We start from the raw sequence: 15376 nt of genomic DNA, 5'->3' as shown, positions 1-15376 counted from the left end.
TTTTCTATTATGAGAGGATGATGAAGATAGCTGTGGGTCTTGGATGAGTTGGATCCCTCCAGCTCAATATTGCGTGCGCCCTTTCTCCTTGAGACAGCAAGTCTCCAGCAACGGTTTGCGCTTGACCTGCCACAACCACCATGGGCTAATTGAGATTTGGGTCAAGATTCAGTGCGCAAAGATAAGTGGCTTATCCTATACATAGAGGACAATGAAAATACCATATAACTTAACTCAGTATCTCCTATTTGCGCTAGCCATTTGTTAAAAAATAATTACAATAAACACCAAAGAAAGGAACAATTGAGGGTTACTCCAACCTTTGACCCAGGAAAAAGCCAAAAAAACAGACAACAGTCACATCACATGACATGCCCCAACATGTATAAAACTCCCCACCTCATGTGATGTACTGATGTGGTTTGAGCCAGCGAACACCAAAACGGCAAAACCACTTGTTCTCCACCACAGCCATCACGTAATGAAACCCGACGAGCAAGTCACCACAACTATTCCACCAATCCCCCTTCGATGTTCGCGCGGGCACGCCAGATTATGCTGATCAGCGCCTGCAGCTGCCGGCTCCGGAGGCCATGTAGCCGCTTCCTCTTTCTGCTCCTCTGCTCGCCCCTTCTTTTGCCCTTCCTCTGCGCCACTTTCCCAATCCTCTGCGCCGCCGAAGTCTGCATACGCCTCTGCAGGCGACGAAGAAAGGAGTTGCTGATCAAAGAAGAAGCCGAGCCTCTGCGTCGGTGCGAGGAGGGTTTGTGCGTTTGTGGCGGCGATCAAGGGGAAGACGAAGTCGGTTTGCTTCAAAGGTATTTGGAAGATCAATTGGTGCTCGTTCGATCTGTGTACGATTGTGGTGATGAATTTGATGATCCAAATGTTGATGGCAGTCCTCTTTTGGGTTGATTATTGTACAGGTTAATTATGTGTAAAATCACATTAGTTATCGTTTTTCTGTTCTTTTTTTTTTGGATTTTAGCATTTTTAGTATTTTTCTTCTTTTTACTGAAGCAAACACATTTTCACCACTCATGAGAGAATACTCAAGATTCGAGCCATATAATTTCTCAATTCTAACACAAAAGCACTTATTAGAAAATCCGTCGAAAGTGTCTTGAAGCGGACAATATCCAAATGCAAAAATACGCATCCACAAACGAATGTAACCAATTGGCACCATCATCTTAACAAGAGGAGTTAAAGGTCTAAATCAAAACTCATCCAATATTAGCAATTGCAATGCGCTTCCCTGACCTGATTATACGTCAAGTTTCCAGCCAAGCAATGATTGATCGAACAATAATTGTTTTCAAACCACAAACATGAATTATGGCACGAGAGAGTATGGCCAAGGAAGATTGGACCATATGGAATCTTGAGAGCCCACCATTGTTGGCCTTTTTTTATTCTTTGTGGCTCAAATGTAATTATTTCATGCAATTTCCTTACAGTAAACGTAAGATTTAGCAGAATTGAAGAAGGATACCAACCCTAGAACACTTAGTCCAGCAAGTAGCCAATAGAAGTAATCAAGATGTGCCTGGTTAAGATTATCATTGAACCAGCTCTTGTTACTTCCTTTGTCAATGGCAGAGACTAGCAGGCTGCTCAAGAGGCTCCCCACGCCGAAAATACTCAGATTAAGCGACACACCCATACTCCTCAGTTCTTTTGGGACCTGGTCATAGAAGAATTCTTGCAGACCAACAATGGTGAAAACATCTGCAGCACCAAATAGAATATATTGAGGAACCAGCCACCATATACTCATTGGAACTGTTGCTTGTGGGTTATCAACCAATCCATATTCTTCTGCTGTTTTAAGCCTTTTCATTTCAATTAGAGCTGCAATCACTGTGGAAGTAGCAGATAAGACCATACCGATCCCAACTCTTTGGAGCGTGGTGATGCCAGATTGTTTCCTGGTTATAGATCTTGCTATCGGAACGAAAACTCGATCATAGACTGGCATTGAGAGAACGATTGCAGTGCCAACGAAAGATTGTAGCGACGCAGCGGGAATGACGAAATTTGAGGCGATCTTCCTGTCCAGTGTGACTCCTTGCTTTGTAAAGAATGTTGGAATTTGTGCCATGACAGTGGCGTATACCAAGCATGAAGCCCATATTGGAATGAGCCTTAATACTGCCTTTGCTTCTTCAACCTCCCCGGTAGTACTACGGACTTTTCTACCCTCTACAGGATTAGTTGGTGTGAGCAATGGTTTGCTGAGGAGGAAGAAATTGCAACGTTAGAGAAGTTCTATTTTTTCTTTTTCACTTACGCAAAAGAAATTATAACCACATAATAGCCAAATTTTTGAACAAGAGGAACAAGGGAAGCGAGTGAGCCGCAATAGCATTCCTGAGTCTATAGAGGGTCTTGGGCGAACTCTAGAAAAGAGGCTCCTATTTTCTTTTTACCTTTTTTTAAAATTTATTTTTTCTTCATTGGTTTTTAAGTTGAAATTTGTTAAGAATTATCGGAATGATTTGTTTTAAAAATGGATTTGAGTTACTATAAAAATATTTTTTTTTTCAAAAATTTGTACCCTAGGATGGCGGCCTAGGTCGTCCCACCCCAGGATTGCTACTGGTGACATGGAGCACACGCCCAAATCAAAGTCTTACATGGAAAAATGATGATAATTGTGATCAATAGTTTATAAGGTATTGGATGAATCTAATCTCATGAGCCATTGACTTTTGAGATAGTGGGCTCACATCCAATCCAATGCCAAGTAAACTCAAGTCCCCAGTCTATATTTCTAACAAGACGGAGGGACTGCAAGTACTCAAGTCGTCCTGAAATAAAATGGTTGTCCATGAAAACAATAAGGCTTTGGTCGTTTAGAAATAATGTTCTTAGTTCTTACTTGGTATTGGAATCACAAGCTCTCTCTTCAGCGGCAATCGGTGGTCTCCGGCGTCGGACTGATGCAGCAAATACTCTGCCGATTTTGACAAATGGGTGGTCTTTATAATTCGCCTGGGCAGTAGTATATCTATAGGTCTTGGTTCCAAGCAAGAAAAGAAACAATGAAGCTCCCATCATCAAACAGGGGATTCCGAATCCGAGGGCCCAGCCAAAGTTATCCTGAACATAGACCATGACCAAAAGTGTACAGATGACGGCCATTGAGAAACTGAAATACAACCAGTTGAAGTATGAGCTTTTGGATTTGCTCTCCTCAGGGTCTTTTCCATCAAATTGGTCTGCTCCAAAAGCCATAAGACAAGGCTTATGCCCACCTTCTCCGATTGCGACTAAGTACAAAGCCAAGTAGAATAAGGTCACGTAGATTTGTGGAGGAGAACTTGATGTGGTATTACTCGTGTTTTGGTAATCAGAAGTAAGCACGGCAAGTAGAGTCAACAACCCTAGCCCCTGCAGTTCATTTCAGGCCAAATCAGTCACACCGTAGCATGAACAACAATAGTAGTCTATGACTCTACGGATCCCAGTATTTTTTGTCCCAGCTATTACAAATATTGAGATGAACACACACGATTTCATATGGATCATATGGAACCCACAATTTCATATGAATCATGTACTTTCATCCCAACATTTGGTTATAGCTAAGACAAAAGCTCTAACATTTTCGATAAGATTTTACTTCTATGCCATATTGTCAATGTAGGGCCGGTCATGGGGTAAAGCAGCCAAAGTTGGTGCTTGGGGGGCCAGCACTATAAGGACACCAAACTTTAAATTTTTTTCCCCCCAAAACAATAGTCTAACAACCCAAAATCAACTTAAATAAAAAATAAGCTCACAAAAACCTAACAACTTCCCTTGCCTTCTCTCTCAGCCCAACCCGAAAATAAGCCACTTTTGTAATAAAAATTGTGAATATTGTTACGATTTTTTTTTATAGGACACCACTATATTGTGCTGTTTTGGGTATCAAAATGACTAAGGTCGACCCTGTCAATGTGTCTTCCTTGGTTGAAAAGATTTTTTTTTTTTTTCTCTTTTTAAATTGAATTGAGAGAGAAGAGTTGGTATATACCAGCATGTAGAGAAGCGAAGAAATGACAATGGTGCGGTATCGGCCAAAGAAAGAATCAGCTAAAAAACCACCTACAAGAGGCAGCAGTGAAGATACGCCGGACCACACGTTCGTGGCCGCGGCTGCCGTTGCCGTCGACTGGCCAAGTGAACCCGTCAAGTAAGTTATCAGGTTTGATGAGATCCCATAGTACGTGAACCCCTCAGCAACTGTCACACCTACAACGTTCAATCAACCGACCTTAAATGGACTTCTGTCATTAATTAAAGTCCTCTTGATATATATATATACACACACACACACACATATATAGAATGAATGAGTACAGTACCTATGATGAAAAAAGCAGATTTCCAGCCACCAGAGGAGGACTTGAGGGCTGGACTGCCTCTATAATCAACGGAACCCTCTACCACTTGTTTTAGCTCCAATGCCTGTGCTGCTTTTTCTTCATCAATGGCTTCCATATTTGCCGAATCCTCGTACGTAAAACAGATTTTTTTACAAATACTTTTTTATATATTTGTTTGTATGCAGTAGTTCACGTGGTTTATGTAGGACGAGGATTTTGTCGATTAGACCAAATCACCAAATTTCCGAAACCGAAAGTAACTGAAAATTTTTATTTTGACTTTCATTTGATTAATTATTCTCTCTTTTTTGCAATTTCTATGAATTTCGTGAGATATGGTAAATGATATATTTTGACCCAATGAAGAGTGCATCCATAAACGTTATTTTATAAATCTAATGACAATTAGTCAATCAGATCAGATGTACTATAATTAGAAAAAAAAAATTTGGATCAAGTATTATGAAATGTTCAATTAATATCACGCAAAAAAAAAATCAGATTGGCTAAAATAGACGTTGACCAACAAGGGACATTAGGTTTAGGAGTCCGCGGTCTCGCTGTAATTTTAGTACAGCAATCATGATTATTTTTTTTAAAAAAAAATATGATTACGACGAGATTTACTATTCCAACAACATAATTAATTTTTGTTCCAAATAAAAATGAAATTCATATCAAAAAGAAAGAGAAAAAGTTTTGAATTTATACTAAACGGTTCAAAATTGTGTTTTTTTTCCATGTTGAATATAATTTTTATTTTAAATAATAAGCATATATATCGTTAGATTTATAAAAAGATGAAATGTAGGTGGTATGAAAAAGTCAAATTGTGTTTTTTCCTATTTCCTACAAACACCTGCAAATAGTGAATCAAATATATATATATATATATAGCAATTTATTCGATCAACAATAAATGGGGAACTCTCACATCAGGCCATTAAAAATACAATATATCAGTTGAATAGTTAACCATATTTAACATGTAATTTCCCTCTTGTAAATGTAATATTTAGCAAAACAATAAAACAAAACAAATACTACAACATTTGCTCCAACTAGCCCATCAGAAATCTACACCCCTACACATGTCAACAATATTGTCTATTTTGAATGGTCTGATTCCCGTGGATATATTGAACCCGCACGACTTTGTTCCTTCATAGCTTAGCTACTACATTCTGAAGCCTAACTCACTCGGTCAAAACCTAACTAGTATGATTAATTAAAACCCAACTCACTTGGGATATATAGAAAAATGTCTTATTACATATAAGGGATGGGTTTTGCCCATATATATATACCACTTGATTGGGTAAGTCCCAACCCATGTGGGACTTTTTTTTTTTGTCATAACATAGCCAGCAAGTAAAATTTGTAGAGAGGCCCATGTTCCGCTGTCTTACATGAACAATGGCAACAACAACCTTATAAAAACGCTGAATATTATTCCTGTATAAACCTTTAGCCTAGGTCCAATATTTGATATAAGCACGAAAATGATGCAGAACTTTGGGATCCATGGATTGCCTGCATAGTTGTGTATCAACCTTTATCCATCACACCTTATCGATCTGCAGCAAAAACATCTTCCTCTTTCTTTCTTAACAAAATGGTCCTCATCATAACCCTGACCCATAAACTATAATCCCACAGAAGCAGTCTAAGATATAATTTTCACTACCAATCGATTTCTCAGATGTGGTAAGAGGAGGTCCAAAGATTTCAAAAGTAAAAGAAGAAGAAGAAGAAGATATTTGTTGGCATTCATAGTTACTTATTTGAAGGTAGAGTTGATTAATCAATTGCTCTCCATGATTAACTCTATTGACCCCCATATATCGTTCTCCCTAATTAATCAACTCATTGACCCTTCATTTTGTCATATCAATTCTCATAATATCTGTTGAGATGTGTCATAACTTCCATTCTAGTACTCATGTGGTCATGCATAATTATAGGTTTATCTTTAATTTTGTACCAATTATTTCTTGAATACCCATATTACATCAGATTGGTGGCTGTCCAAGGCGTGGGAGGTCGCCGGAAAAGTTCGTCGTTGTTGATGCATGGCTGAACCAAGGATGTACAGACCTCTGGTGATTGAACAGTGGCAGAAGGACTTAGAAAATTAGGGTTTATCACTTGGGTACGTTTGTCCCTTTACCTCGGTATCTTTGGTCATCTTGACAACTTCTATTGGCTTGTTGCTGGACTTAGTGCAGTGTAGAATTGACGTGTTCACAGGCTAGCTGGAATTATTATGACAAAGCAAGCAAAATAACCAGCTAAGATGTATAATTTCTTTTATTTAGTTTATGGGAAGACCAGCTAGGATGCTCAGCTTGAAGTTCAGTCGTACGTTAACGTGTCTGGAGTCTGGACAGGTAGGAATGTGAAGTTTTAAGTTTATAACAAAAGGATTGGGGCATAGATTCGTATAATTAATTAAACAGATATATATATATATATATATACACATACACTTCAAATTAACTTTAATACGTACGTTGTGTTTGGTGGAGTTTCTTCAGCCTATAATATAGATGTTAGGTGGACCATACCTGTCACACTAGTGGTTGGGACACTCCTTAATCATTGCACTCCGATTTCTCCACCCAATGAGAAAAATATTCAAGAAATTAAAGTTGATATACTCATATTCAAAAGAACACTTTCTCCAAGGCCCTGCAACTACAAAGCAAATGTACATATATATAGACTTATTTTGTACAATAAATTTATATATTAATCATCGACCCACACAAACATATATGTAGGGCTGTGCAAATTTCGGTTGTAACCGAATTTCCGAATCGAACCGACCGACCGTTAATCGAATTTATCGGTTAATATTAACCGATTGGGCGGTTCGGTTAGAGATTTGTGAGTATTTCGGTTTTCGGTTAATGGTTCGGTTAACATAAAAAATTAACCAAATTAACCGAACCGAAAATATATGATATTATATAAATATGTAATAATATGTGTATATATATATATGATTATTCTTATAAATATATAATTATGTTATTAATTTTCCACATATTAATAATTTCATACTTATATTCTTCTAAAAAAAATCTACTAATACTCATATAAAAAATTCAAAATAAATATAATATACATCAATTAATAAGTATTAATTCATGTTATCAAGTACCAACTTAGTAACTTACCATGTAATGTAATACCTTCAATATATTATATATTTATATTTATCATCATTAAATATGATGATGAAGTTAATAATATGACAAAACAAATACTATAAACCATTAAACCCTAAATCCTAAGGTTAAAGGTCCCAATAATATAAAACCTTAAATCTTTTGTTTTTTTTAAATGGGAACCCTAAACTCTATAAAACCTTATGAATGTAAACCTTAAACCCTATTAACTATATAACTATAGTCATGTTATAAACTTAAACCTAACCGATAAAACACTAAACCTATAAAATTATACTCTAATAATATAAACCCTAAACTCTAACACTATAAAACCTTAAACCTTTTGTTTTTTTTTAAATGGGAACCCTAAACCCTATAAAACCTTATGAATGTAAACCCTAAACCCTATTAACTATATAACTATATTCATGTTATAAAATTAAACCCTAACCGATAAAACACTAAACCTATAAAATTATACCCTAATAATATAAACCCTAAACTCTAACACTATAAAACCTTAAACCTTTTGTTTTTTTTTTAAATGGGAACCCTAAACCCTATAAAACTTTATGAATGTAAACCCTAAACCCTATTAACTATAATATAGTTATAAATTGAAACCCTAAAATTATAAATCCTAAACTCTAACATTATAAATCATATTATATGCTAAATTAGTAACACATTCCACATAATATAAATATATAATAAATATAAATATATAATAAATGATTAAAAGATCATGTTGTACGATATGCTATTATTTATTATTGATTAGGTGATAAATGATAAAATGATTAAAAGATGAGATTATTTATTAATATGTCATTATTATTTATTAAAATATATTTATGTACTATAATTCTAGGTCATTGATCTAAAAAAATCAATGGCTTTTGGGCTTTGGCCCAAAATATAAGGTTTTTGTGTTTTAGCTTTGGGCTTTGACTTTGACCCAAAATATTTGGAATTAACCGAACCGATCGAAATCCAAACCGAAATTTTAGGTTAACCGAACCGATGGTTAACCGTCTAAAAAATGATGGTTCGGTTAAATGGATGAAATTAACCAAAAAAATTTGGTTAGGTTAAAAATATGTCCAAAACCGAACCGACCGACCGATGTACACCCCTACATATATGTGTGTGTGCGCGCAATTGGTTGTTCAAAAATGATAAGTATCCTAAATTTTTAATGTCCCAAATGTCTTAGATATGATATGTCAAATAATGAGTGGATTTGTCTAGCCCTCATACATTTATAGTGTGTTTAGATTGAGGAATTTAAGGGGAAAAGAAGGAAAGAAAAATAAAGTTTTCTTCTAATTCCCTTGTTTGAATAGTTTATAAAATATTAAGAAGAGTGTTTTAAAGAAGATTGGAATAAAGAATTCATTAAAGGGGGAGATTTGGAGAGAATTAGGAGAGAATTCCCTTCCCTTTCCCTCAAATCTCTCAATCCAAACACACTATTAAGTTGAAAATAAAGTAAAGTCATTTGTGTAACATATTATTTTTGGGACACTTGGTATATTAATTTTCTAGATTTGCTGTTGTTTGTCGTGGGTTCTCATTACAAAAATAAATAAATAAATATACAGCTAACTTTAGACTTGGGACTTATGAGTTGGGAGTGGAGGGCCATGTATGGCAGAAAAAGAGCCCATTAATAAGAAATGGGCTTAAAGCCCTCCTTTTGAATCTTACGTTTTGTTGGCCCATTTATGTCCCATATTTTTGATAGCTTCAAACTCTCGCTGCCGGCTGCGTGTCTGATAAGAACAAGACTAATTTGGATTGAGATTAATTTAGGTTGAATAGTCCTGGACATTTATATAATGCAACCACTTCATTAATTTAACTCTATGACGATATTAATTACTTGCTTCTGCAATTAAAGTCCAAATTAATTATTGATTATACTTGCGTAAGAGAATGTGTTGCACATTAATGATATATGTGTTGAACTTAGCATAGAATTTAGAGTCTTTTTGTGGTTAGGTTGAATTGGTTCTTATCTATTGTTGCTTTCTTAATTTAAATCTAGAAAAAGACGGCTCTCTAGCTTATATGTCATGTGGGCTTCACATCAGTATTCACAGTTCCATTTTTGTTTGAACAAATCAAACATCAATCACGCTTCTATAATGAGTGAGCTGGGCGATAAATAAGGTTTTTGCGTGATGCAGACGAGAGAAGAAATCGCGATTTGGGTAGGCAAACGGATGGGTCTGAGTTGATTTAGGGTTTGATCTCAATTTTTTAATCAGTTTTAATTTCAGTAATTGATCAGATTTAACGATTAGAGAAAACAAAAACCGTAGATCTTTAGAAGTGAAGACAGCTTTTATCAGAGAAAACATCATATATGTATAATGTACACACTAAATGAAAATAAAAACAAAATATTAGGAAAAAATTAAAAATTTAACATATTAGAAACTTAGAAAATAGAAATCCAACCTAATCAATGCCAAAAAAAATTGCATAATTTATTTCTTAAAAATAAAAAGATAAGAATTGATGTTTAATGAATTTCAATATTCAATTTTATTTTTTTCCAAAGAAAGTGACAGCAAAGAAAAACCAGCCAGCAGCTTTATTTAGCTTGCCTTTTGGAATAATAATAATGAAGTAAAAAGAAAAGGCCCTTGCGGGGGTCCCACTACTATCTATCTATCTGTTCTCGCCGGCATTTGTATTCAAATGAAGGGAAAAGACGATAACGCCAAAGGTTTTTCGTTTTATTTCCTTCTTTCTTTTGTCTGATCATTAAAATCTTCAAAAATATAGAAGAAAGAGATTGTGATCTTATGACAGTCTGTCCTGGATTACGGTGACAGCTCTGTCAAGATGTATTTTCCTTTAGATTTTCCAAAGTGTTTTTTGAATGAAAGAATCTAGAATTTTGAGAGGGAGACCAAAAATAAGATTTTGTAGAAATAATAATAATAATAATAATAATATTCTCTTATTACGTGCAAAGCAGTTTCTGATTTAAAATTTTTTTTGACTTTATTAAGATTGTGCCGCCCATTGTTTTTGCTTGCAGGATTGGGCAATGGAATTTGTCCAATCACACCAAGTGGTCTTTGTCTTATTTTCTTTTATTTTTCAATTTTTCATTGTAAATGTCGTTTTTATTATAAAATAATAATTGAGAAAAGAAAACAGTAAATCATGAAGGAAAAAAAAACGGCTGATAAGTGAGGTTTTTGTACATTTCGTTGCGACAGAGTGATATTCACGTTAAGTTATGTTTACAAGACAAACAAATACACGTTGGAATATGCCAATAATCGTGTTGGCATGATATAAGGTTTATATTAGTCATATTCTCTGAACAGAGTTCAATTATATGCTAATAATCGTGTTGACATGATGATAAGATGTATGTTAGTCATATTCTCTGAACAGAGTTCAATTATATTTGCAAGAATGAGTTTATGCATAGATTTTTCATAGGCTTCTTTGATATGCTTAGTTTGTTGGGTAATTACATATACGCAATGGGTTTATCGAGTGTTCACCCAGAGAATACTGATTGTGGATCCCATCATACAAAAAAAAACACACATTGGAAAATCACATAACAATATGAATTGATCATAATTACTGTTTGTTTCATAATAATTATGTTTCTAAAGACAATAATCAATAGTAACATTGATATTATCCGTGATTCTTAATATAAGACAACAATACATGACAATATTATTTTTTCTCTTCAAAAAATAAAATTGGATTGCATTTGAAATATGGTTTCTAGTTATATATATACACAACCAACAAGAGTTGGTTTGATAATCTATTGGGATAGACATATATATAAGAAAACATTTCTATTGCAGCTGAGTTAAAATCAGAAATAGAAAATTAAGGTACACAAAGATATGGTCGGAGCATATTAATAGACGTAAATTCCAGACATTGTGTCAGAAAATTAGGAAAGAAAAGAATAATTTGTCAAATTAAGGATTTTAGAAAGGAAAAACAAACAAATTCCAAAAAAAAATAGCAAAATTAAGGGGATTGGTTATGGAAGTGGAATGGGACCCACTTAAGAAGTGGTGTACTAGCTGGCCTGGCATTACCGTCCTCACAGAGACAGACTGGTTCTTCTCGTTAACAAGCCATATCTTCTATTTTTAAGCCCCTTCATCTTCTCTGATCTTCCATCTCTCTATACCAAACACAATCAACACTTCAACAGCCACACTTTCTCTCTCTAAGACACCCCTCCCTCTCTCTCTCTCTCTGATTATCGTCTATTACCAGTCTAGGAAGCCAACGCAGCGAAGTGATGGCAGAGGAGACTCAGACTCCGGCAGCAGCACCAGCGACTTCTGAAGTAGTGCCACCGACGGAGGAGGTGGTGGTGGTGGAGAAAGAGCAGCCGCCTGTTCCGGAGCCGGAACCCGAGGCACCAGAAAAGCCGGCGCCGGAGAAGCCCGCTGTAGAAGAAGCTGTGGCAGAGGCCGAGAAGGAAAAAGCTGCTGAAGGAGATCAGAAGATCACGCAATCGATCTCTTTCAAGGAAGAGAGTAACGTTGCTGGCGAACTTCCTGATCCTCAAAAGAAGGCTCTGGAAGAGCTGAAACAACTCATTCAAGATGCTTTGAATAAGCACGAGTTCACTGCACCACCGCCGCCTCCTCCTACCAAGGAGGAAGAGAAGCCGGCTGAGCCAGGGAAGGCTGAGGAGAAGCCAACCGAGCAGGCGAAGACTGAGGAGAAGCCCGCTGAGCCGGAAAAGGCAGAGGAGAAGCCGGCAGAGCCTTCAGAGAAGATTGAAAAGACGCCGACTGAGCCAGAGAAGGCCGAGGAGAAAAAGACAGAGGAGAAGGTTGAAGTGAAAGAAGAGGAGAAGGCTGAACCAGCCTCGGCGGTTGTTGCTGAGGTTGTGGTGAAGTCGACTGTTGTGGACGAGGATGGAGCCAAGACGGTGGAGGCAATTGAAGAGACAGTTGTCTCAGTTGCGGCTCCTTCAGTCGCCGCGGAGCCAGAGACTTCAGCCCCGGCTAAAGAAGTCGAGCCGGCAGCGGAGGAGCCGAAAGAACCTGAAATTCCTCCAACCCCAGAGGAGGTTTTCATATGGGGAATACCACTTCTTCAGGACGAGAGGAGCGATGTGATACTCTTGAAATTCCTGAGAGCCAGGGATTTCAAGGTGAAAGATGCATTCTCCATGATCAAGAACACAGTTCGCTGGAGAAAGGAGTTTGGAATCGAGGCTCTTCTCGAGGAAGATCTCGGAAATGCATTGGATAAGGTTGTTTTCACGCAGGGGTTCGATAAGGAAGGCCATCCAGTCTGCTACAACGTTTATGGTGCTTTTGAGGACAAGGAGCTGTACCAGAATTCCTTCTCTGATGAAGAGAAGCGCGTTAAGTTCCTCAGATGGAGGATTCAGTTCTTGGAGAAGAGTATCAGGAAACTTGATTTCAGTCCTAGTGGAATCAATACTATTGTTCAAGTTAATGATCTCAAAGTCTTTCCTGGATTTTTCAAAAGAGATCTCAGGAACGCTACAAACCAGGCCTTGAGTTTGCTTCAAGATAACTATCCTGAGTTCGTAGCCAAACAGGTATTTGATTATCAAAAATTCTTTCCAGTCCTAATTGAATCATCAATCATGTTGAGTTCTTAATTGGGTTTTGGGTTTTGAAGGTTTTCATCAATGTTCCATGGTGGTACCTTGCCTTCAATAGGATGATCAGCCCCTTCTTGACACAGAGGACCAAGAGCAAGTTTGTGTTTGCAGGACCATCCAAATCTGCTGAAACCCTTTTCAAGTCAGTGCACTTCCATTAATATGTCTGCAGACATGTCTTTGATCTTTGTATCTTTCTCTCATGTGTCTGCAATTAATGTGCAGGTACATAGTTCCTGAACAAGTACCAGTTCAATTTGGTGGACTTAGCAGGGAAGGTGAGCAGGAATTCACCACATCTGACCCTCTGACAGAGGTCACAATCAAGCCAACATCCAAACATACTGTCGAATTCGCACTTACAGAGGTGGGCGGACTCTTCTTCAATCCTTAATAATACTGCATATTAACTGTTTGATTAAATGTGCTTATGAAAATGAGGATTGAATTTGCAGGCAAGCCATCTTGCTTGGGAACTCCGAGTGATTGGTTGGGATGTGAGTTACGGAGCTGAATTTGTGCCGAGTGCAGAGGACGGCTATACAGTGATTGTATCAAAGACCAGGAAGATCACCCCTACAGATGAACCAGTCATCTCTGACAGCTTCAAGACTGGTGACCCTGGCAAGGTTGTGATCACCATTGATAACCAAACCTCCAAGAAGAAGAAGCTCCTTTACAGGTCCAAGACCAAAACTTCATCCGAGTGAGCACACATAGTCCTGGGTTCTTAGCTTCCAATCGCCATTGAAATGCAAAATAAGAAGGGGGGTTCTTTTGATTCTGAAAACAGGGTTTCTTTCTTTTACCTATTATTTTGTCCAAATTTATTTTTGATTTCACAGTTTGGGGATTTTATTTATTAGATTGGGGCTTACTTTGTTTTTTGTGATGAACACAATTGTTACTGAACTACTGGTAAAATAGTCTTGTGGGAAGAAGAAGCATGGATGGAAATGTTGACATTAAACCTTGTTACTCTTGCCTGTAAAATCTGTGTAAAATAGTTGGGTGTTTCTTTGTCTTGATCATTGTTATATATAAATGTATCATTTTTTGTTCATATCACTCTGTAATCTTGAACACCCAAATGTTCAACATGTTTTTTTGAATTTGATGAGCTGTGAAAAGGCCACCCAACCAACCTGGCTTTGTCTGAATAGGGCATGCATTAGCAATGATTGCTTGTTTCTATATTGCACACAATGACACAAAGGCATGGCCTTACGACTTTATTCAAAAACCTTGCTTTACCTTAAAAAAAAAAAAAAGAGGGCATAGGTGCAGTAACTTTTTCCCAGTAATGTTCAGTTTACAGTCCTTTAGGGTTCTCCCTGCTTTTCTGCCTTGGGTAGGCATGGTCAAAACAAAAGTACTGATCTGTGTGCTTTTTGTTTATGTTGATTTTTTAAAACTGAGAATAACAATATATAAACTTATATTTTCCACATTCGATATGGGTCTAAAGACTCTAAACTCAGGTTTACGCATTGCAACGAAAGTTAAGTTAAAACTTAATGTGTAGCCACAAGAGTATTGTTCGCAAGGAGAATTGAATTCAAATATCTCTGAGTCATACGATTTATTTTCAAAAAAATTTACCAAATTTACCATTAAATTATCACCCAAATGATTGATTGGTTTGTTTATTTTGATTCCCTTTTAAAGAATCCGAGTTTTGGTTTCCTAATCATGTACTCCACCCACCTTAATTAAAGGAGTGATTCTGATTATGGATGTTATATCATCATCAGTGAACAGTGTAGCAGTTTTGGTGTAGGAGTATGAGATATTTCTTAAGCGAAATTTTATTTATTTATTTTTTTTGTGCAACTCATATATTATATATTGTCCAGGTCACTAACTCCCATCTTTCTCGAAGGTTGCAGATCAAATGCTTCAATCGCCAGTGATTTGTCTGTTAGTGATGGTCAAATCCAACTCATCTAACCTTAATTGCCATTTGTTTACTCCAATAATCCCTTGAGCATAGAGGTTTGAAACAATCAATATTTCTTTTCTATTGAGTTGGCCAATCTCAAATCACTAGATTCTTTTTCTGCTTTACCCCATCACATCATCAATTTTGGATTTTCTTTGGATGCCAATTATGCTGATTTTGTTTTCCCTGCTTTACCACAACAATGCTGAAGAAAAATGGCCCCATT

General features: G+C 36.7%; 3 protein-coding genes across 3 annotated transcripts; 2 read left to right on the top strand and 1 right to left on the bottom strand.

Annotated features, from left to right (window-relative positions):
- The first annotated feature begins 290 nt into the window (after window positions 1-290).
- LOC119982631 lies at window positions 291-1042 on the top strand. Its single transcript, XM_038826109.1, has one exon. The coding sequence runs from the start codon at window positions 532-534 to the stop codon at window positions 913-915; it is 384 nt and encodes a 127-aa protein (XP_038682037.1). The 5' UTR covers window positions 291-531; the 3' UTR covers window positions 916-1042.
- Window positions 1043-1136: 94 nt separating this feature from the next.
- On the bottom strand, window positions 1137-4263 carry LOC119982629 (protein NRT1/ PTR FAMILY 5.10-like). The gene is made up of 3 exons (XM_038826108.1): window positions 4025-4263; window positions 2885-3396; window positions 1137-2237 (listed from the first exon to the last, which is right to left on the bottom strand). The coding sequence occupies exons 1-3, from the start codon at window positions 4028-4030 to the stop codon at window positions 1442-1444; spliced, it is 1314 nt and encodes a 437-aa protein (XP_038682036.1). The 5' UTR covers window positions 4031-4263; the 3' UTR covers window positions 1137-1441.
- Window positions 4264-11686: 7423 nt separating this feature from the next.
- LOC119982455 (patellin-3-like) lies at window positions 11687-14271 on the top strand. Its single transcript, XM_038825836.1, has 4 exons — window positions 11687-13142; window positions 13226-13350; window positions 13434-13575; window positions 13664-14271. The coding sequence occupies exons 1-4, from the start codon at window positions 11859-11861 to the stop codon at window positions 13916-13918; spliced, it is 1806 nt and encodes a 601-aa protein (XP_038681764.1). The 5' UTR covers window positions 11687-11858; the 3' UTR covers window positions 13919-14271.
- Window positions 14272-15376: the final 1105 nt, after the last annotated feature.

This window comes from Tripterygium wilfordii, chromosome 17 (assembly GCF_013401445.1).
Source record: "Tripterygium wilfordii isolate XIE 37 chromosome 17, ASM1340144v1, whole genome shotgun sequence".
Lineage (NCBI taxonomy): Eukaryota > Viridiplantae > Streptophyta > Magnoliopsida > Celastrales > Celastraceae > Tripterygium > Tripterygium wilfordii.
The sequence above is the reverse complement of the archived record's forward strand: the minus strand, read 5'-3'. Positions and strand labels throughout refer to the sequence as shown.